The 24,926-nt window shown below is 37.0% G+C and overlaps 1 protein-coding gene across 8 annotated transcripts in view; it reads right to left on the reverse strand.

The window, feature by feature from the left end:
• Positions 1–24,926, reverse strand: part of PTPRM (protein tyrosine phosphatase receptor type M) — a 440,735-nt gene that overhangs the window by 203,393 nt on the left and 212,416 nt on the right. For all 8 annotated transcript variants that reach the window (XM_041399233.1, XM_041399232.1, XM_041399230.1 and 5 more), the window contains exons 8-10: positions 7,164–7,472; positions 3,929–4,038; positions 1,463–1,664 (exon numbers count right to left, since the gene is read on the reverse strand). In XM_041399233.1, the coding sequence (XP_041255167.1) occupies positions 1,463–1,664; positions 3,929–4,038; positions 7,164–7,472 (621 nt within the window). The remainder of the gene's footprint in view (positions 1–1,462; positions 1,665–3,928; positions 4,039–7,163; positions 7,473–24,926) is intronic.

Consider the following 24,926-nt stretch of genomic DNA (forward strand, 5'->3'; position numbering starts at 1 on the left):
GTATTATGCTCCACATACAGATAGTATCAACCTCTAGGAAATTATTTTCAAGTGTATTTTCCAATAATTTTCATTTTTCCAGTATTATCTGCATCTATTTGAAAAGTAAATTAATTTCTCTCTCTTTATTCATAGCGCCCTACATATCCAGGTAAGGACTGTGTTAAGAATTGCACTGTACTCCACAATTCCTCAGAGGTCTGTGAAAACATTAAAATCTTCATCACTTTGCATTGCTATTCACCATTTTTGAAATGTTTCACAAATAAAAAAATTCATCTTCAAAAACCTCCTTGTATGATGAGAGGGTTTTAGTCTGTTTACAATTCTCGATATAAGGCACAAATATTAAGACTAATGTTTTAGTAATTTGGGTACCACTTAAGTCATGCTATCAAACACTACTTTGTTTCTCTACAAACAGCTGTGTTGGCAATAACTTCACCTAGCATTAACTGTCCTCTCCCATAATAAGATGGCAGAAATCATTCTATTTCTGATAAAAACTTGTCATTTTTTTTTTTCATTCCAGTAAGGACAGAAAATGAGGGATGGGGGAGAAGTACACAGAATGAGAGTAAAAGAAAAAGAAGATTTTGTACCCAAATGTTTTCTGGAAAGCCCAGCTGACCACAAATAGGTAAGGCAATTTTCTCTAAATATTATCAAGGGGCCAGTTTATTACTGAACTGCCAGTTTAATTTTGAAGCAGACTGTAGAGAAGTGAAGAATAAAGGGATTTCAACCGTAACTTCACAAAACATTTTCTCATGAATTACATAAGCATTTTGGAGGATGCAATAATATTCCATCCCCTCAATGAAGCGTTCCTCTGCCGCAAGGGAAGGCTTGAAATATTAGTCAAGGATCTGCAGAAGTGACAGAGGCATGCTGCTGTTATCTAAAACCACCAGTCCTGATGTTCTTGTCTAATACAGTTGCATATCCACTTCAGCCCCCATGGCTGTTAGAACACAGGCAGCCTGGCAGCTAACTACTGTTTCTAAGTGAGCTCTAGATGTACAGCATCTCTTCTCTACTCTCGATTGTTCATGGCTCATTAAAGAGATTTTCCAGCACTGTTACTGTTCTAATTTAGAATCATGTCAAGGCTGACTAAGCTCTGAATGAAACCCTCATCTTCAGGTCCAAAAAAACCCTATGCTAAATGTTGCAACTGCAGCTGGCACTGGCTGCAAACACGTAATTCACAGGGGTTTCTTGACTGATATGTTGTAGTTGAGAACAGGAATTTCAAAATACTAGCTAATATTTAAACACTTGGAAGTTCTTCAGGGATGGTAATATATGTCACTTAGACATCCTCAGGGATGTCAAAGGGAAGAACATCTTTGCGTTCTTCCCTTTTTCAATCTGGTGCTTGTTGAATTCTAAGGAAGTAAACAACAAAAGGTTTACCCAACTCATTATCATAAGGAAATAATATTCTTTGATCAAGTACCTGATATTTTTGTTGTGAACTGATTTGTTATGGGAGGTCCGAAGCCTTTAGCTGTGCTGGCTCTGATGGTGAAGGAGTAGGTAGTGCCAGGATACAGTCCGAAAAACAGATAGTGCGTTTCATTTCCTAGCTTTGAGACTCGTCCACTTTGATTGGATAAATCTATTTCTGGGTCAAAGGAACTGACTGCCTTGTAGGTGATCTGCAAAAGAATAAGAAAGTTATAAACTGCCTTGAGCAGATGGACAGAGATTGCATCTTTATCCAGTAAACCCTTCTGATGTATGCACTGTCAGACATTTTATGATAAGCTATCTTACTCTCTTACACTCTTCAAATCCCGAATCCCAGGAAGGGGCACAGAAACTGAGTCGTAACTTGTATGAGTTATTACTTTCAGAGATACAGAGACTTAGAGGCAGCTAGATTACAACTCCAAAGGATGGGTTCAGGCTTACGTTAATTCCTTGAAGATGCTGCCTTTAACAGTGTCGCATTTTGAATTCATCTTAACGTTGGTTTTGAGCAGCACCAGTAACAAAACCGAAACAGGTAAAAACTGAGAAGTGACCAAGAGGGAGTGCAGCCCCCCATTTCCAGCTGACTTTACTATAATTACACTTTGCCCTGAATGAGGTTATCTGTAAAAGACGATAACAGCAGCTTAAGGCAAATTTTTCAGAAATTGGGTAAAGCTTCTATTTTAGTCTGAAGCTTAGCTATTACAATTGCTAATTTGGATTTTTTCAGGTTATTATATTGTACCTAGGTCAAATTCTCATTTGGAGCGAAGAAAAGATAAATGTTAAGTAATATATGCAGTGTATATTGTATCCTCAATTCCTTCTTTGATTCAAACAGTATTTTTAGTTTTCATCTGAAATGTTAATGTAAGTTCACAGTAAAACTTGATCCAGACTTCTTCTATTAATTACTGATTTATATGCACTGTAATGAGAGTTTAAAAATAAGAAAACCATTTAAAAATATGAAAGCCATTAAAAAAACAGAAAAGTAAAAATCCTCCTTTTTGCTTTTAAAGTTTCATTTTCATGCGAGTAACTCCAAAACCCTTATTATATAAAGTGATAATTGACATTCTTTTTGCTAAACTTATTCAATATAATTTTAATTAAGAGTACATAATACAGTACATGGACACATCCAAGTGTAGATGTTACACACCTTAAACACTTGCAATTTCCTAAAACCTCTGACCTAATGAAAATTGATTTTTATATGAGCCATCTAATATAACATCAATGAAGTGCTGAAAATTAGTAATAAAAACTTCCAGACTATTCAGATAAACCCCGACCTTATTACAGTAGATACAGGCATATCCTCTACAAATTCCCATCCATAAACTGAACTCAAAGTACCTTAAAAAGAACACAACTAACCCTTCTAATTCTATCAGATGACAGAAGATTAAACCACCAACTTTCTGAACTTTTATCAGTAAAGAAATTAAGATAACATATTGCTCACATGGATCTCTCTATCTCAATACAGCTGATGGAGTCATGTGTGTGTACACATTTAAGGATAACTGTCTGGATACAGTGGGTGTACTCCTCAGCAGTGGAATTAGACATGCAGGCATGCTCCTACATAGAAACCAGATCCACCACTGTGTGCTTCTATGCACATAAATCTAGCAACAGTAACAACATTAACATTATAATTAAAACATTCTGATCCCTGAACACAGACAACTGTCGTGGCAGCTAGAAAGTTGTTAGCTTTACAAAAAATCAATTCATACTTTTTCATAACATTTTATCCTCTTACAATAAAGCAGTTTTCAAAACAGTATCAATAGGTTACCATTCAATTTAACTTTTCTTTTACACTGTATTTAGGTGGGTTTTTTTAAACAAAGCATTTCAATACCAATTTTGTAGTAAGGTCAGGTAAGAAGCTTAACAGTGATTACTGTCTGACAGCTTAATCTGTACAGTCTTTTGTCAATTTTTCTAAGAGGTATTCAGGCAGAGATTCCACATGAGAAAAATAAGTGATTTTTAGACATCTAACAACATACACAATTTTGTTGAATTTGCATTAAAAAGCTAGATATTTAAAAATTATGCCTGCTTGTTTCTATTACAATAGGCTTCCTATAATGAGGCTTATCTAAATGTGACATTGACTGTAACCACTGTCTTACATCTCTTAATTTTTTAAGGAATTTGCTAAGATCTGTCTTGCAATCTTTTAAATATTTCATCTAGAGTACTAGATAGAATGCTATATCATGGCTCTAGATACAGCAGGTTTCTTAAAGCTGGTAACTCGAGGACATGCTGGGTCCTGCAAAATTCACTCCTACATAATATTTACTTTTAAATGGCTACTGTTTTTAAAATTAAGTTAATTTTACATAAACTGTAAAAACACTATTTTTTTATGATTATGTATTTTGGAAAATCAAAATTAGACATAAAACAAATTTCTAGATACCTCATACAAAGTAATCACACCATATGTTTGCGCTGGCTCCCTCCACTGAAGAAAAATCTTCTCTTCAAAGGTACTCCCTTGAATGGATTCAAGTGGCACAGCACTCGGGACTAACAGATTAAAAAAAAGAAGTGGTTTTAAGAAAAATCTCAGACGGACATGCTCTGTTTAAATATTTTTACTGCTGAGGCATAAAAACCATCCCACCATAATTTCCCCAAAGACTGAAGCAAAGGCCAGGGTAGCTCAGGAGGAGAACGATTTATTTAACAAGACAGTGCCACTATGTGTCACCTTCAGTGTAAGAACAAATTAGTAAGTATCACACATTTCCTGTAAACCTCTACTGATAATTAAAAAAGAGGACATATCAGCTTTTTATAAGGTAAAATCTCCACAAGTAAACACAAGTAAACAAGTAAAATCTGCTTGTAATACCTACTTATCAACAGTGTTACATCCCAAAGCAGAAAACATATTAAACATTCATATATGAAAATGGACAAGTGTTGAATAAAAGGTATAGTTTCATAGAAAAGTTATATAGGAAATATGAGCCACACCTTGCATTGAAAAGCAACACTCACTGACAGTAGGCCTGAAAACCTACAACAGGATAGACCTAAGAAAAGTATGAAACAGTCAAAGTAAAAATCTGACATTATTAATTTTTCTTAAAGTCTCCTAATGTGGAAGAAAAGACTTGTGAAGAGTCAGGGATATCAGAAGGTTCTGATGAAAGGTGTGCAAACTGCTCTCAGGTGATCTTCGTATTTCCCATTTGTTCTGCAACCATTGCCTTATCCCCAAGACAATGCAATTTTTAGAGGAGACATGTAAACAGCAAGTAGATGCATATCTGTGATTTTATTTTTTAACAACATTGGTAAAATTGAAAGAAAACGCAAAAAAGAAAAAACTCCCGACCAAAGCACACAGGACTGTTGTGAAGCAACAGGCATTATGGCGTTAGCACTTTGACACAAACTCCATGTGAAAATCCAATAGAAAGATTCAAATACCATTTTCAACTTGCCACAGAAAGAAGGTGGAAGCCACTTGCTGCAGTCAAGTAATTTCTCAGACCCCTTCCTGAGATTTACTCAAATGGTTAAAGAATAGAAAAATCTGCATGCAAGACATTTGGTGACTCCTTCCTGTTGGCACTTCTAGTACCGAACTTGCTCTGTATTTCTACTACAGAACTTCCTACTGTTCCATGCTGCTGCTGTGGGAGTTTACAAGGTTTAAGGATTTTTGATCACCTCTCCATAGCTATCCAGAGAGCTCCTTGTTCTACCAAGTGGATGCCCCAAGGACACAGGTTCTGAACTGGCTTACCAGTCCTGTGCGCACCAGTACAAAGACACCTTTAGGGCAACCTTAATTCTGGGCACTAAACCTTGTTGCCAGGTAGGAGAACTGGAAAAACTCATTTGGAATAATGAGAATAATGATTTATGTGTAAAGGAAGAGGAATAAATATAGTGTAAATAAGCTGGAAGTAGAGCAAAGCACTGTGATAACTTCTCAGATTATCTGAAGGTCATAAACCTTGAGCAGCTGTGCCATATACAGGGCAGGTTCAAGCACTGGCAGAGGTCACCTAGAGATGTACTCTAACTCAACTGTACAAGGCCTTGAGCAATCTGCTATCACCTGATCTTCTGTAAGCAGAAGGTTGGAATAAATGAGCTCTGGAAGTCCCTTGCAACCAACAAGATTGTGTGATTTGAAAAATTATGATGATTATTTGGGTCAGTATACTCTGTTGTTTAATTTTCAGACCTATATACCTCGCTGAATGTGTACAGTATACTAAAAAGTTGTAACCTTTTCCAAGGTATTCTCTCAGACAGTGACACTGGTTTTTAATAGATCCTGAAATAACATGAAGTTCCAGAGGGACAGGAACAAGAAATTTTAGATAAAACACATAAACATCCCAGAAAACAATAAGCTCTTTAGCATTGCCATCCTACAACTGAAATGAATTAAATTTAGAGCATGACAGCACAATAAATTCTAATCAAACATTTCTTTTTGTTAGCTATGCTTTGCCGAAACTGTTGCATTAGTAAGTATATATTCCTAAATTGTTTAATTTATTCCCTCATATATTTTGATTAGAAATTAGTACTACATAAAACCAATACAGCATGTATTAAATAATTTAATAGGCTTAAATGACAGACTTCAAGTATTTATTATAAAAGGAGCTCATCACTGCTGAAGTTTTTACTAGAAATATTTACATCATGTTTTAAGGAAATCTATCCTTGATCAGGAAGAAAATACAAATCCATTCCTATTCAGATTTCAGGCAATAAAAATGGAAGGTGGACAGATCTGAGATAAAAAGCAATGCCAAGTCATTTGACAAGATTCCTTTGAACTGTATGCATTTAAAAGAACCAAAACCAAGGTCAAATAAACTAAGGTACATTTTGTAAGGGGCTATATATCAGCACAGAGTATTCTGGAAAGGTAAAACTGATGCCTGGTGAATGACCAATTCAACAAGGAAGTCACATTATGGCATTGTAGCTAACAGAGCTGCTCTGCATGTGTAATCAAACTAATATCACAGAAGACTTGGGAGGATGGTATAACCTTTTCATGCAACATTATTAGAGCATTGCAGAGACACATTACCCAAATCTGCTGTCTCTGCCTCAAAAAGGACATTAGCTAGTTACATTGTTTATTATATTATTGTTAATAAAAATAGAATATTAAAAAAAAAGATATCTGAAAACCCCATGGGAGTTGAAAATTATTAAAATGAAGGGAATATCTGTTTATTTCAATGCCTGTATATGGAATATAGTGTCTGAATTAGCAACTAACAATGTCTAGTAGTTAGAAGGCCAAGACAGAGAAACTGATACTGTAAATTAAGAACAAATATTTAGTGCAGAGCACATTACTCAGGAGAGGAGCTTTCGTGAGGATAATGCTGACAATCACCTGGAATTCCTTCAAACCGATACTGGAAGTTTAGAGAGGCAGAACACAGTTCAAGCAGAAGCTACAAGTCTAAGGATGAAATGATTAAACTGTCGTGGGATGTTACAGGTTATGTGAAAGATCACTCTAATAATGCAGCTTTACTAAAATTGATGAGGTTGGTGGAAAGCCTGTTACAGATTTTAGTGAAAGTAGAATATGCACCTATACAAAAAATTTATACTATCAGGTCATGTACCGCGTGCATGTAAATACAAAAACTCACCATCTTCATCAGTTTGCACTACAAGTTCTTGGCTTTCTTTCCTTCCTTCAGGATTCATCAACACTAATTTGATGCTGACATTTGTGTATGGTGATAGGTTGGTGATGGTGTGCTGGGGATGTGAACTTTCTGTATCCCAGCTGACTTCTTCTCTCACTTGCTCCTGTCCTCCAGCCTGGTAGCGGTAATGCACGGTGAGGTTGTAGCGATGGCACCGTGTGACATTATATCCAAAGGGCTCCCAGCAAATAGTGATCTGCCTAGATTTGATCTCCACAACCTCCAGTCTTCGGGGCCCACGCATGGGATCTGCAAAATTACCAACACAATTCTGGTGTGATTACTTATTCATATTAGATCAGTGACGTGAGAAATAAGTCATACAGTTCTACAAGTAGCCCAGACGAGCAGAAACAGAAATCCCTTGCTGCATAGAATCACAGTAAAATAGAAGTACAGTCTCTGAAAAAGAAAGGAAAAATGGAGAAAAGAGTGAAAAGTGTCTGCTGAAAAATGAAGAGCAAACAAAACACTAGAAGTTCTTATGATTCAACTCAAATTGTATGATACAGCTGAAATGACACTTTTTAACCTATTTGTTCCTTGCAAAAAGTTAAGCATGTCCAATTTCTTTTGCACAGGTTATTTGTACTAACACTTTTAGAGCAAAAACCTGCACAAAACAAGTATCTAAAAAGAAAATGTGATTTCAGAGTAAACCTGCAAATATATGTTGATTTTCCTGCAGGACTGTTTATACAAAGACTAGAAGGTTCTTCTTTAAGCTATTTTTTATTCATTTGTTTTTAAGTTGGATTGAGAATGCAATTACTCAATCTCTGTTTGTCCAGGACATTAAGTTAATATTCCAATTTGTTTGAAATAGATTGTAAGGTTTTTTCCCACAGAAACATTAGCTGTTAATAGTGCAAATACCTCAATTTGTTATAGTGGTTTAGTAAAGATACAAAATAAACAAGATATTCTTCTGCATCTGTGCTTTTCTAGAGATCTCCCAGTTGAAAATGAGCCATCAATCAAAACTACAAAAATATATACACAAGCACCAGAGATTGCGGTTGATAAACTTAGATTTTCTTCAATCCTACTGGTCACAGCAACTGAGATAGAAAAGTGAATTAATATTTCCACCATATTACAGCAGAGCCACTGAGCTGACACCCCCCCATATTTTCAAAACACTGTCATTAACAGAGCTATTATACACATTTAGCAATAATCTGGTTTTTTTTCATATTTGAGTCCTCAAAAAGATTAAAGACAATGTCAGGTTTTATCCACTGCTTCGCTAGTTAAACACTTAGAAGACTTTTAATGAGTTAGAAGACTCTTATACGTAAACAAATTAATATGCATCTTCCTCCTTTTATGTTTATTAATCAACATGTCTTCACTAGGAATGTTCTAAACAATTTACACAGGATTTCATCTTTTTACTTTTTAACATAATCCCTGCATGCTTGAAATATTTGTTCAAAGATGTTATTCATCTTAATTCCTTGAAGAAAAGGTGTTAAGAAATTGCTTGTTCTAACATCTACAAAGCAGGCTATTTTTTTCCCTTTTAAATCATCCAGCTGCTTTTTAATTTTTTTAAATTAATTTTCACTGTCAAACAATGTTGATAATCAGTATAGAATATTTGGCAATCGGTGAAAAAATGGAAAAACAAACCCAATTCTAATCCTGGTCTCCTTTCTAGTGACTTGACTGAGAGGTAAAAATGTCCCCACTAAAGATAAATTGTTATAGAGCCATTTATCTGCTTCCATGCTCAGGCATCCCAGCTAAGAATTCTGGCATCTGGGGGCTTTGCCACATTTCTATTGCTACAACCATTAAAATTAACATGAAGCAAACCTCAAGGACTGGCATATGGACTCGATAACTTCCTAAACATTTACTTCTGGTAGTTCAGACATAAAGCTTAGGAAGAATGAGTTTTCCTGTTCCGGCTTTTAATTTCATTCCAGCTCCTAAGAATGTCTTGTTTTAGGTGAGATGATGAATAGCAAAGGGCATTTGAGAGGTATTGTGTAATTGTATCTGAATGGGTTAAATAGAAATAAAAAACCAACAAAATTGAGGTGACCCTGACATACAACATTAAACAACTGAACAAAGCTCCTGGCCGCAAGAATATGGAAGAGCCTGCTTAGTTCCACAGTGGGCACATCAGAAAAGTCACAGGGGAGCTGAGAAATCATTTTATTGGAGACATAAACCTAATTCATAGCATTTTAGAAGAGAAATTGAGTGGCTGTACAAAATACCTGGATCAAAACCTATCCAAGATTTCTGCCCAGGAGGAAGGTATTCTTATGTCATGTTACCTTATTAAAAAGTACAAGTTAGCCCTCTAGTTAAATCTATGAGAATGACAGATACATTTTCACCTCCAACAAAAGAGACAAGGGAAAGAAGAGTTTAGATTGTAAAAGACGGAGACAATACAGCTTCCCTTGATATTCAAAGGACAAAGCCCATCAGACAAGGCAAATACCCTGGTTGCCTTGACTCCTGATTTGACTCTATAACCCATAGCATCAGACAGGTACACAGCTCATATATATTTTTCCTACCATTCATTCTGAGATTATACAACTAATAGGGCCCTAATGAACCCTGTCATTAATGAGTGCTTTAACAGCCCTATTTTTAACTAGAAAGAAAAAAAGGCAAAGGTAACAATGGACTTCTGGGATTAAAAAAGCCATGTGGCTCAAAACAGCCCTGAAAAGTAGCAGTTAGTGCAACAAAAGCTAGCAAACTAAGTTTCCATTTGATCAATTTAGCAACTAAATTGAATTTCTCTGGTGGTACCACTGTATATGACAGAGGAAATATTTCACAGAATAGAATCACAGAATCATCAAGGTTGGAAGAGATCTTTAACATCATCAAGTCCACCTGCCAACACAGCACTTTCACTGTAACCCCATAACCACTAAACCACCTTATCCAGTGCTAGATCCAGATTCTTCTTAAGCACCTCTAAGGATTGTCACTCCCAACACTTCCCTGCACAACCTATTCCGATGCCTGACCACCCTAACTGTGAAAAAAAAATTCTGATTATCTATGTCTGTCTATCTATCTATCTATCTTTAATGCAATATGGGTCTGAGAGCACAGTACATCACCTCTGATATACTGGAAGGTATACGCTCTTCATCAGGAAGGACACAGGATACTTGGGGAAAGGAAACTGCTAGGCAGCACTAAAAGAATGACAGTCAATAACTGTGATTTAAAAGGGAAAGCTGAATTAATTACTAGAGCATGATGACTTAATTTAGTTAATTTTATTTTCTGAAGATAAATCCTTCACTTTCCCAATTTGGTGCAGTTGGTGAGTTCCCAAACTGTAAGTGAAGAAGTAGGCATCCTTCAGGGATGCTGCTGCTGTGCTCATGAGACTTGCACTAACTATCCCTGTGAAGTGGAAGGCTGTCATCCTAGTGATGGAATGTTGTTGTTACCTTGCACCAGGTATGGTAAGTGATAGCTACACAGAGAAGTGCCATTTCACAGTGCTGCTGATCACAGCTGAAATCACACCTTTTAGAGCAGAAGAATAAGGAGCTGAACACATCACACCGACTCTATTATATACAACATGTGTACTTCACAGCACGAGTGCTATTTGCTGAGCCTTTCCCTCCTCCTTACTTGGTAAATGGCCACCTGCAGAGGCTACATAGCCAGATCTCTCCACCCACTGCAGTTTTCTAAGTGAACCGAGCCTCTGCTGCTCCTCGGTACTCCAGCTATTTTCTTACGCCTTACTGGTACAAATCATGAGGCAAATGAGGAAAATGAGGCCACGCGATTCGTAAGGGAAGAGGTTTTCCTCCCAAAGGAGCACACTGCCTGTCAAGCCTGAAGCCTAGCCAGGTAGTTCTTTACCCATTCCCCTGCTGGTGCCTGCAGCATTTTTCATACTGCTCTCCTTCTGCCGGGTTCAGCAGGGAATCAGGCAGTGAATTCTGACAGTTGCAGCTCTGACCTGAGGGACCAGCAAGCCTGGCTCTAGCCCCTGGCACTTTAGCATCCCATTTAATCGGTGATCTTGGCTCCTTCTCAGCTCCACTCTGTTTTCCTGAGAATATGGAGCACAGACTGACAGACAGGATCAATTTCCCTTGCAGCTACAATTCACAGCTCATTTCTCTGGAACTTCACTCTTTACCTTTTACCACAAGTACAATGCTTTTTCTGAAACTCAATTTCAGAATCACAGAGACATTTAGGTGTATTTTTAGCATCCTGTCATTGATCATCAAAACTTGTGTTTAAGATGAAAACTCATGACTGGAAGTTTTGTCTTTTCATCACAGCCTGCACAGACGTACTGAGATAAGAACAAGAAAGGAATGGCAGGGTGATATTTCTGCCAATCCGTGGTACTCCAGTAGCTGCAGACATCTGGTCTGTGTTAGATACTATTTGAAAGGCATCTAACAAAAGGAATTAAGAATTTATTTCTTGTTGAGTCAAGGCAAACTATTAGTGGAGTTTAGCTATGCAACAACTCTCAGGACTGAAATTTCAGATCAGACTCTATTGTCCTCCCACAGGAAGCACAGGACAGACAGAACAGGAAAATAAACAAATATACTATGAGAACTAAATATTTAAGATATTAACCACAAGATAGCTTTTAAAAACGTAATAGTTAATTAATGATAATTAAAAGTAAAGGCTTCACAGATTGTCTAAGCAGTCTCACTCAAATCACTTAACATCTTTTCACATCAATTCCCTCTGAGTCAAGTGGGAGCCGCAGTACTCAGCATCAGTACCTGGTGGTGTCACAGAGAATTTTATGAATGCCTGCAAGGAACTTGCACATTACAGTGGTGGAGACCACCTAGAGGGGAACAGAAAACATGGCTTGTGAGCCAGCTGCTATCCAAATAACAACATTTGGTTTGTTTCTAGAAAACAAATCTCCATGTTTGTCTACTAGTCAATGCCAAACAAGAATATAGGTAAAATAATTTACTTGTTTGGCTTGTCCTCATTTGATTTGAAATCTAATTTACACATGACTACTAACAATTTGAGGTTGTTTGCAAACTTGCTAAGACAGCTCTGTAAAAGATCACATTCAACTGTGATGGTGTGATTTTTACACTGTTATTATTTTTCATATGAGTTCTTCAACAACAAATTGAAGTTAAAAAAGAGCTCTTTGCTCCAAATGCCACATGATTTATCTGATCTGATAACTGATCAGGGTTTTTCGAATTCCAGTTTGCCAAAAACTGAGGAATGCAGTTGACGAAAGTTAACAATAAGCAAGATTTTGGGTGGTGCAATTTCACCGTTTTTTAACACGTTTTTACTTCAGTCAGATTATTTAATACAAAGAACTGTTTTGTAGTTAGGATTAGAGAAAGAAAAAGAACACTTTAACCACATGATTTTTCATACTGTCCATTATTTGAGTTATAAAAGAAAGTAGCCAAACAAAGAGGGCAAACAAAGAAACAAAGGGACAAATGACTCATGAACAGACTCAAAATCCTAATATGATGATGGTGGGTGTGATTATACTGCCTAGTCCCACTACTTCAAAATGAAAACAAAGACTAAGCTGCCAGTGTGCACAAAACTGCTGAAGATCCAGAAACAAGCTTTGAGTTAAGAGTTAGCACATTAGAGGTCGGTCACTTTACTCATCTAAGAGAACAGCATTTTCAGGAAACAACCAAAAATGTTAAAAACCAGCAAAGAATAATGGCAAATTTGTGAAACACTGGTATCATATGAAATATCTCTACTTGCTGTCATGGAGCAGCCACGGACATTGCTAGCAACAGTTCCTAACATTATTCAGGTAAATGCAAAAGACCAAAGAAGACACCCAGCATTTCCTGGAAAGATTCCAAATCATTGTATTTAAAATTCTTACCAATATTTCATAATACTAACTGATAACATTTCCAAAAGAATACGTTTCTACTTCTGCAAAACCAGATGCCTCCCGCAGAAAAGCAGCACTTCTATCAGTCCCTGACACTTTAAAAAATGTTGGGATGCAAGACCTGCAGAGTTTTAGCACGAATGAAAGAAAGAATAATGAGACAGCAAAACTGAAATGGTAGTCACCTGCAATGCCACAGAGGAAGGAATAATCAGGTTTTCTTACACACATATATATAAAAAAAATACATGCTGAAAACTAGACTAAGAATGGTTGTGACAATTCTGGGCAAAACAGCTTCTTTTTCATTGTATTATTTTAGAAAGATTTTCGTGTTCTTGATTATATTCTTTCAGTTATATTATTTTGTCTTCCACAGTCACAATGGCAGTGAAAGAAGATGAACAGAAGGATGTACATACTCAGTCACTAGCTAGCCTGTGGGGATCCTTCTGCACCCTCACTATTGCAGATTTAAGAGCACTGAGAAGCAGGAAGAAGCCTCCTGCAAACACTTCCCTCAGCACCTTTACTGTCATGATCAGCATCCACAGTGTCACAATGGTCAGAGAGAAGGTATCAAGAGGACTAGACTGAAGTAGAAAAAAAATCTCAGTGCACCTGCTACCACAGATAGTTTTCTTTCTCTGGACTAAAACACTTCCCATCATCTGAGAGCTGGAAGATGGACATTTAGAGCATGTGCCCCTACTCAGCCTCTATTTCCTGGTCAAGATGCCAACAGTCTACCAGCTGAATGAGAAAAGCCAACATCTCCCAAACTGCTGTGCTGCCAGAATATTACAGCTAATACCATTCTTCTTCAGCATGGAACCAGATGCAAGACCATGCTTCCACTGATTATATATACTCTAAGTATTGTGTAGGTACACCTTATGTATTAGGCATCAAGTACGACAAAAGCATGTTGTCCCAGTTTATATCCATATAAATTGAAACTCAGAAGAAATTGAATTGCCTGCTGAAGGCTGCAGTTCATCAGTAAAAGCCATGTAATCCTAGTTCTCAGTCTCATTTCTAACTCATTAGAACACAACACTAAAATGTGCTTTTTTTCCTCTGTACTTTGTGGCCAAAAGAAGTTAGTTCCAAAATGTGTGAGCTCAGAAAATAATAAAATACTCATAGCTCACAGCAACAAAATAAATAGGCCAAGTTCTTATAATAAGCCAGCTTGAATCCTCACCCACTTCACAAATTCAAATGTGAGATATAGTAGATGTCTAATTTTACCAGGAAGTATTCTACTAGCATCACATCATCACTAAGAGAATTTTTTCTGCGCCATTTCTAGATGAGACACAAACTAAGATACAAGAATTGTTGGGAGAGAACCATAATATTTAGCCAACTATAGAAGATTAATAGACAACAAATTCTAATAAGCATCTAAGGAATCAGCCCACTGCTTACAAAAAGTAAGTGTAGCTGTTGCTTGAAACCAGATCAGGAATTTGATTTAAGCTTTTAGTGATATATTATAACAAGCACTTGACACAGAAACATGAATGAGTGATGAAATCATGCATGAGAAGTTCTCCTAACTTTTTATCTCTTCTCCAATTCATGACTACACATATTCCACGAGGCCTATGTCTTCAGGCTGACATTCACAGTAGCAAAATATATTGGTCTAATCATCAATAACATCCTTTTAATCATCCATTACATCCTTTTAAAGGCAATAACATTTTGAAGTGTTGGTTTCTATACAGTATTTTCTTTCAAGAGAGGGCTGATATGAATAGTTCACTTTATTGTAAAATATAAATCTGAACCCATGTAAATTGAATCTAATATTTCTTTATGTTGTCATTTTATAGGTATACTCTGAATGGTAAATCATTTAAATTCTAATACATTTAAATAAGGTATGAGAAAAAACATCATTTGATATATTTTTGTCAAATTACCTACATTACATGATTACTCCTCCACAATCAAAATCAGATTTTAAGTATGAATGATACAAACAAGATTACATTCCAAATCTGCAACACAGATTTTAGTTGCTTGTTTAAAATGACATACCTAGCTATTCAGTAATCACTTTATAATAACCCCTTTCATTTCTAAATCTTCTTAGCCATCAGCCACTAGTGAGGAAAATGCTGGCAGCGGTTTTTACAACTACACATTAGTTTTATATTTCATGACAAGCTAATTCTACAGAGTTTGAAAGACAGACAAGTGTGTGTTCTTAAGATATTCTTTCTTTTGCATGAAGAAAGCACACATCTAACTGAGGAATGAAAAATAAAGAGGGCAGACATATACTTTCCACTTCACACACAAGGCAGTAACAATTTATCCCAACTTCACCCCAGGAACTGCCATGAATATGTAAATCAAGAATTAAAAGGTGGTGACAAATAACTCGGAAGAATTACCATGGCAAGATGGCAAATAAAGTGCCTGTTTCTGGTAGAAGGTACCTCTGGTAGATCTACCTTTGATAGAAGCTGGATCAGAATGATTTTTGAGGAAAATTGAAGTCAAATGAGCTGTGATGCATATACTGTCCCTCTCAATTCAATCTATCACAGGCATTTAAATTGAACCCTTTGACTGAGTTACTACATGACTGCTTTACACTGTCATTATTGTCCTTTTCTATCGCTTCTCCATCATTTTTTAACACAGCACGTCATCATCTGCTGATCTGACACAGAACATTTAGGCAGACACGCACCTCCACACCTGTGGCACCCTTCAGAAGCAGGCACAGACTTTCAGACCAATTTATACAGAATGCAGATCAGATGCTGCTCATATTTGAGAAGATGCAGGCAACACAAAGGAAGCAGAAGGTCTGAGGAATTGCTTTTGTGGCCACCTCCTTCACACATTTATGACACACAAAACTGTGTTCAGTGAACATAAACCCATCTGGTTTCCTGGGTCAATGCATAAACTTTCAGACATATTGAGGAATGGTGCAAGTGGATGGCTTATACATGAGAACAACAGACACAATTTGACCACACACTGTAAACAGGGGAAATTACATTAACGTAACACACGCTCTTCTATTCACTGCTCAAAAAATGGGAATCCAGGAGAACATTATAAACATCTACAAGTTATAGTGTGAGGGAAGAATCCTGAAGAATTTTTCTACCTCATTCTCCTAGAAATGGCTGGAATACATCTAGGGCACTGTAAGGTGGTAAACCATTCTCTCCACACTCTAATAAGGTACATGTATTTTTTACAGTGCCCCAGTCACCTTCTGATTGTGACTAATATTAATGGCAAAGTCATACACTGTTGCTCTGATGTGTGACAGATTAGCACACTCAAACTCCTTACATTTTATGGTACAGCTGCCTGAGTTACCCCTAAAGCCAACCAGAGAAAAGATAAACCATTGTATACATTAGTGAAGGTTTCAGCCGTTCAATACCTGCCCTGAAAGTAGAAGCCCAGAGACTGTTTATTATGTTGCACAGAAGAATAAATGGGCAATGCTGTTTCACAGATCAGTCAGAATAAGATGTAGCAGCGTGTTCTGGTTATCACTGTGGCCTATTGCCACTGACAAATCACATTACTTCAGAGCTGTTACGTACAGCGGTGGTAGCTAAACTGGGGATTGAAAACAGAACCTAAATTGAACCTTGATGACAGGACAACATGGTCATATAAATCTACGTAGAAGAGAAAATGCCACCAATCAATGTTACTCATCTAAAAAGAGTATTTACCATTCTTTCTAATCTGACATGTGCAACGAACCTTAAGCAAATGATGTACAGTGAGACCAGTTCTGACAAATAACTCTCAAATGCATAAACCTGATAAATGAACCAGATTCTCTCTAACAACTGGTAAAAGAAACTTTGAGCTTACATACATGTCAAAGGGGAACAGAATATTCTGTCTTCCTACTACGCTATTATGTGTTAACTACTATAAACATGTAAGACTGTAAAGTTGATAAGATCATCTGTTTAATTTCTGACAAGACTCACTTCCTGAAAGAGTCTCCTATGTATTTGTAACTCAGTCTGCATAGATGTCTTCATGTTAAGTCCATCCTCAGGACTTTTACAGGACCTTCATCCAAACTCGAGCAGTACTGAGTAATTTAAGATGTTTTTTCACCCACAATCTCAAATGTCATCTTTGTCTTTGATACTGTCACTAACTAAAACATTTGGTTTCAGAATCAGTTACAACATTCAACTATACATAGTATTTTATAAATTAAAGTTTTTGAAAAGTCCCTACATTAAGAGGATAGACTCTTGATTTATTGGTTGAAAATATTCAACCTTTTTTTTCCTGCTATATATAGAAGATACTTCAAGAAATCACAAACATTGCTCCCTCTCTGGTAGGTATTTTGAATTTCCCTGTGACAGATCAAGAAGTTATTTACCACTAGTCTTCTTTGCTATGCCACTCCCCATAAAAAGCAAACATAAGAAACTATGCTTGCTGATGAAGGAATCTATATTGTTATACTGAAGCATGAAACACAGAAGAAATCAGCCCATCGTTGTTAATGACACATTTTAGTAAGAAAATAAACTGCCAGTGGAGGAGAAAGGAGAACATCTAGGAGAAAGGGGGAGTACTGGATGGCAAACTGCCTCGAAGTTAATTATTTTTAAGATTTAACAGAGTCCTAAGATTCCCACAAAAACCTATATGCCTGGGAATTTGATATCTGCCTCATTACAGAAATATATGATAAAAAAATACGGATAAACAAACACAAGCATGGGATGAAGATGAAAATAAGAAAATAAATATGCTTTTGTGTAATGTGTATCACATATTAGTCAAGCCTGTGTTCTTTATTTCCTTTAAACCATGCTTTATTTCCATACATGATCTCGAGCCTTTTTTGTTTATTTCCTTTCTCTAGTCCTAAAGATTAAACATTTATCAGGACTACATTTCCCTCTGTTGCCTCCAGCATCCCTTACTTTAAACTCTACACGTCACTTTGCATTTGGCTATGTCCTTTTGCTTTCTTCCCCTCCTCTAAAATTGGTTCTGTCAAATGGATTAAAGAACCTGTGCATTTATGCCAGAACCATAACTGACATGGAAGAGCACAAAGCAGCCATCAAATATTCAGGAAAGCAGAGGTGATGGGAGGTTGCTGAAGTACCTGTGAACATGAGCAAAGGAGAGGGGCCAGGACTAGATTACAGTTTCACTGGTCCGAGACAGGCAGTTGCTCTTGAGACAGAACCAGATCACTCTGCAGATCACTCAGGAGCCCCGGATCGCAATTTTACCACACAACTCAAGGAAAACAGAGTAACAGTGCACTAGATATAAGATGGTATGACAAATTACAGAACTGCATGTGACAGCAATTAAATAAATCTGAAAACTATCTAATTCTATCACCAATGACTTGGAATTCAAAGTCCATTAAGCACTGTTTTTTTTCCAATTGAACTGAACTAATGGAAAATAATTCCTATGCTGAGAAAGGTCATACACCAAGTAATAAAAAACAAATACTGTACAGTCACTATTCGTAAGCTTCTCTAATTTGAATTTATAAATTGATGACATCTGTTATAAATCATGCAGTTTTCTTACAAGCACAGAAATGTCTTATTGCCAGCTTTGCCCTGTCTTTATCACAATTATAAAACTGAAAAATTCAGGATAATAAGTTACATAGAGTTTGTGAAGTGCCCAGAGTTTGCGAAGTTTTAATCTTTCAGCATGCTTTTCCTAACAAAAATAGAGTAAAGAAGCAAAAAATCATAAAACCCAAACGTATAGAAAGCAACAAGCACCTACAAAATCTCAAAAATAGCAGTCCCAGAGTTTTAGGCCAATGAATAGCCACAGAGATGTCCTTATTTAAAAATGAAAATAAAGTTTTAAAGCAGTTTTAGAAAATAGGAAATATTCAGAAAGACATAAACCATACATTTTAAGTATCAAAATTTGCATTTGCATGATAGAAAATATAAGCTCTTATTGTAACTCATAATTGAGCCAAATGAGAAGGTGACAATAGAAGAGTTGCTGCATTTGAATTTGCAGAATGGTGCAGGGGGTCGTCTACTATAATCTTGAATTATGATGATGCATATTTTTTTGTCGGTAATCTACATGCAAATAAAAATGCTTTAATGGATTTAGTATATATATGCCCACAAAATCTAGAAATATTCATACAATGTATAACCAATTTAAACCAGAAATTTCTTGATAACTGAGCATCTGGTTTATGTTTATTTAAACCTGCCAGTAAGACAGTTGCATTTTAAACTGTTTCTGTAGGAACAAATAATTTCATTGACTTGTAATAAGGACTATGATACTCAGAACTCCATTTCCAATAGGTAATCTACAAAAACAGAAAGTAGCCAGGTGGAAGAGACACCCCAGGTGTTCCCCTTATGGCTTCCCCTTCAGTGTCCTCCTCTGGACACTCTCTAATAGCTCAGTATCTTTCCTACACTGTGGTGCCCAAAATTGCACACAGCACTCGAGGTCACACAGCACCAGTGTGTGTGTTTCCATCAGCAGAGCAGAGGACCTCCCATGAGGTTTTCCTGACTGCATCTCAAAGGTAAACCACACAGAAAAAATGGAAAAAAAGTCACAGAAAGATATAATGACAGAGACTTGAAGGCCTCAAAAGCTTGTTTGCCAGATCCAATCCATCACCTAAAGTCTGTGTGGATCAGTATTATCCACAGAGGTAAGTTTTAGTGGAAAGATCCCTGTACTGGAGAATTTGAAACCTTGGCTCAATTTCTGACTTAGGTACTTATCACTGTAAGATCACAGAAATCCCATTCAGTAACTCCAATCTAAATAACTAAATCCTCTGTTTGCCAAGAGCTTTGATATTTATAGTATCATAAAACAGAATCACAGAAACGTTAACTTTGGAAAAGACCTTTAAGATCACTGAGTCCAACCATTAATCAGCACTCTGCCAAGCCCACCACTAAACATCATCCCCAGGTGCCACATCTACATGTCTTCTAAATACCTCTGGGGATGGTAACTCCATCACTTCCCTGGGCAGCCTTTTCCAGGTCTTGACAATCCTTTCTGCAATTTTTTTTTCCCTGATACCCAATATAAATCTTCCCTGGAGCAATGTGAGGCCATTACAATGTGAGGTCCAGTCACTTGTTACCTGAGAGAAGGGACACCCTCTCCCTAAAACCTCGTTTCAGGTAAATGTAAAGAGGGATAATGTCCCCAGTGAGCCTCTTTTTCTCCAGGCTAAGTTATCTCAGTTTCCTGAGATATGTGCTCTAAACTGTTTACCAGCTTCACTGGTGTTACATCGTAAGGAGATATTGTTACTTTTCCAGTATATTCTGAAAGCTGAAAGAAAAGCAACATGAAGATCAGGGTATCTCCAGCTATTCAAATGCTGAAGGCACTTACCAATCCATACAACTGCCTGATTTTCACATTTTGTGCCTCCAATTCTCAAATCCCTGGAGTGGGAAGGTGGAGGAGAAGGTGTGTCTGGTTTTGGAAAGTCTTGGTGGGGACACTAAAATGGGGAGAACCTTTCCTAAACCATGGAACAGGTGAATTAGGACGGTGTCCTGGGTGCAGCTGCCCAGATGCTGGCAGAGGGCAGCCTCTGTGAGGAGATGCCAGGCTCCAGCTGGCTCCAGCCAACACACTGCAGGACATGGCTCTGAGGATGGGTAACCCCACTGCTTCCAATTGTCCCTGTTTCTCACCACTCAAGTTCATTTAAAATCACAAAAAATCCTATTCACTCTTCCCAAGTTGAGTGTGTTTTGGGTCTGATGGTGATTGGCAAGAGATGCACTTCTCTTTACCTGGATGCATGACCTTTTCCATATTATTTTGTCCCTCATCCTGTTGAGGAAGGACGTGGAGATAGCAACACGTCAGGCAGCCAGAGCCAGCCACGGTCAGCCCACCACAGATTAGTTTGGTATTTTGAGTATTTTCAGTTGCATTCAGGTATAGTGAGTGTTCCCTGAATGAAGAACACAGTATCAAGGCCTCCACAGATAGGAGCCATGAATAGACAAGAAATTTTGCATTACAAAATTTTTTTTGTGTTTAATTTTTGATGAATTCACACTGCATTAAGTATTGGAGCAGAAAGCAATTGTTTCGAATTCTATCAGCACTAGCAGCATGTAACCACAGTAATTAAAAAAATATTATTTTTTAAAATTACAAAAGACTACTCAAGACATATGAAAAGGAAATACCGAAGAAAGAACATCTTTCTTCTGATAACTACAGCTCACTAAGTCTAGAAAATTATTAAGACACAGACATTTTTTACTCTTGCTAAACAATTAGTTAGATATGCCACAGAGTAATGATTTTAATTAAGAATTAAATTAAACAGGAGTTTCCATGGACAGAACTTTCAAGAAGCCTTAAAGCAAATTATTGTTAGATGTCTACGAATATTCTGACTAGAATTTTTCCTTCCCTTTGCTTAAATGAAGATTTCACTACCTCAATTTATATTTAAAAGTATTCTAATACAAGACTGTTTCCTAACCGGAAAATATCACACCACCAAAACAATAAAAAATTAATTCTTTCAATAACTAAAGCAGAGGGTGTTCACACAACAGCTCAGAAATTCACTTTAGCCCTTTCAGTGAACCGAACATCTAACACTACCACAAAGAATACAAGTGAACAGGGGTTTGAGGGGTTGGTCCCTCATATTGCAGTCCTTCCTTATGACAGAAGAAAAAACTCAGCAGGCAACAGCGAGGAATCACTTCAGTGCTAATTTTTATAATAATGTTTAGCATGGTATAAAAGGATTCTTGATTAAACTCACTGATCTGAAAATTCCAACACTGGCTTCTGCCAATAACTAAAAAGATAAATTCTTGAAGTGTTACAGTTGTTCAATATGGCAAGACTATCCCTGTAGAAAATCTGCTTTCAATTATGAGCTAAAATAAGAGAAGTGTTTCTGCAAGCCCAAGTGTAGTTTTCTGTCTGAATTCATGAGTGAATTCAGCCACTGCACAGCCATGACATGTGACTGTCACAGCAAAATTTCCCAATGTACTGAAGATCTGCAAGTTCAGAAGACATGTATCCTCTGCCCTTTCCACCATGCTGCAGAACAGCAATTCCCCACGGGATCATATGGTGCACAGGACCCCTGTATGGGGAATCCCGCCCACAGCAAGGAGACCTGAAAAGCTCCCAGACACACCTGAGGCCCCTTAGTGAAAGCAAGTTGGCAAAGGCCTTATGTTTTGCCTTAATTGAACAGGAATGTGGATGACATAGTCCTGGTAGGTGAAAGCACTTAACACAGACTAAGTCTCATGTGTTCTCAAGTTTCCCATCAAATACCAAATTGTCACCAAAAGTCAAAATACAACACTTCCACTAACACCAAGAGATTGGAGCATTTAAGATAGGAGGTTTCCTATCAATATTCAGGATGACAACCTATCACCCTTCCCACTTACCAAGAGACTGGAGCATTTAAGTTTAACCTCCTATCAATATTCAGGATGACAACCTATCACCCTTCCCACTTAGGACTGTGTTTGAGCATGCAAGTGCCCTGGGAGAGGTGTTCACCACAGCATTATCGTGCATCCCTGTGCATACAATGTGATGACATGTCCTATGCTTTAGATGCACCCCAAGAACTTCCATCCTTGCTGTCTCACTTTCTGAGTGACAGGTGTGGTAAAAGCTGCTGGCTGACATACAGAAAAACACACTTTTGGTTTTCTTCATTTCTCTCCACTGCCCTTGGCAAAATGCAGCAGGAAGTGGAGATTGGAAGAGAAGCTCCAGCTATTCTCAGCTGCCTAGAGGAAGTGTGGGGGACCCACAGCAGACAGACATATAATTGGATAATGAGGGACCTCAAGGATGCTGGAAACCTTTGGTTATTCCTACAGCATGCAGAGACATTTAGCAAAATCTTCAAGTTAACCAGACTCCCTAATAAGAAGCAGAAGCGCCAAATGTCTCATCAAAAAGTCTCTTCTTGGTACTTGTTGACTGTTTAGCTTAGCAGATTCAGGGCATATGAAAAAGCAGCCGAATAAAGACAAAGGTTGATTATTTGAATCAGGCTTTGGCTCAGAATGCCACCTGTCACTGGTGGGAAACACTATGTATCAATGCTGTAGGTGAAAGACAAAAACAGGTAGTGTTTATACATGCTGAGCACAGCCACCTTACATATTGTAAGAGGGTTTTAAAACCACAAACAGAAAGCTTAAAATCTGAACTTACTATTATGGTGATTTTCCTTTCTAGCAGAGGGAAGGCTAAAGCGTGCACTTTTACAAGTTTATACCAAATCACTTATCCAAATTTTCTTTAGGTAAATTTGCAGTAACAAGATTAAAAACACATGGAAGAAGTTAGGTATAACCGGCAGTACAAACCCTAGGAGACTTCTGGCAGTTTTACAGGCATTAATCACAGTCCATACAAACTTATCCCCATGAATTCACATAAAATAAGGCAGTAATTCCATCTACAGTTTTCAAAGGCATGAACAAATGACTCAAGATTCAACCCTGTTGTTTATGATGTTGCTAGAATCTCTTGATAAAGGTAAAGCCTAATGCTTGTAACTATAGCCACATTATTTTTTACAATATGTTCAGCAGGTCATATGACTACCTACCTGACTGCATGTTGTTGAAACAATTTTGCTCTCAGTGCAACTGAAAAGCTACTTAAAATTCAAACAAATAAACCCATTAGATTCAAAAGAACTTGCAACTCATTTCAATTTTTAAAAACAGAATTAGTTCTACATAATGATCAGGAAAACTATCTCTTAAGTCAAGAGAGAAACATATGGACAAGAAAATGAATATAGCAATACTATGGAGACAAAAGAAATATGTGCAGGATGGCTGTTCTATATATATACAAAGTATTTTATTTTTGCCTAAGGCACTGTCTGGAATATCCTGGAATAAAATTCCTAATAGCTGGTTTAAATCTTCTCCATTTATTTTAAGGAAGAATGAAGAAGAGCATCTGAAACATTCTGAAGGCAATCTACCAAAACCACTGACTAATAGAGAGCTCCCCATGTAACATCCAGTGATCATTATAAAGATCACTGTACATATAAAAGCCATCATGAAAATGTAACAGGGACAAAAATGCCTGACAGTATCACAGACTACAATAAAAATTCCTTTATTTAATTGCAAAAATTAAAAAAATTATTCTTTCTCAGTAAAGCTGCAAAATTGCACAAACACTGCTGGTATCAATTTCAGCTCTCTTGTGTATGCCTTAGATATTACATTTAGGTTTTGATGTAGCTGCTTGTCCACCAGGAGAGAAATTTAGCAGTTATCTGCAGCTATCTCACTCCTGTGTAAATATATTTTTATACGCATTTAATCTGGCAGTTCATATGGTAACACTAGTGATTGCTGTTTTACTTTAAATTACATCCACATATCCAAAATTTAAGTAAAGCCATGCCAATACATTAATTTTTACTCTGGAACCCAGTTATTAAGTAATATAAAAAAGGTGTATTAAAAAATTTAGTATCATTGCATTCTTGAAAATAGACAAAATAGTTCATAAATTTTTTTTTTTAGTTTAAAGAGCAGTGGGTCATTACAGAAGTTATGGAAAGAACGCAGAGAAAGGTCACACACTGCATGAAGATGCCAACTGGACAAGACAAAGAAGGAAGTACTATCAGGACTTAGATCAGGGCAGCAAAACATTCTTTTTAGCAAAAGCATGATTTCACAAAATACAGGATTCCTGTTCTTTACTCCCTCAAGTTTATGGCTGTGATCTCATAT

Source organism: Onychostruthus taczanowskii, unplaced genomic scaffold (genome assembly GCF_017590055.1).
Source record: "Onychostruthus taczanowskii isolate IOZ18803 unplaced genomic scaffold, ASM1759005v1 scaffold16, whole genome shotgun sequence".
Taxonomy (NCBI): domain Eukaryota; kingdom Metazoa; phylum Chordata; class Aves; order Passeriformes; family Passeridae; genus Onychostruthus; species Onychostruthus taczanowskii.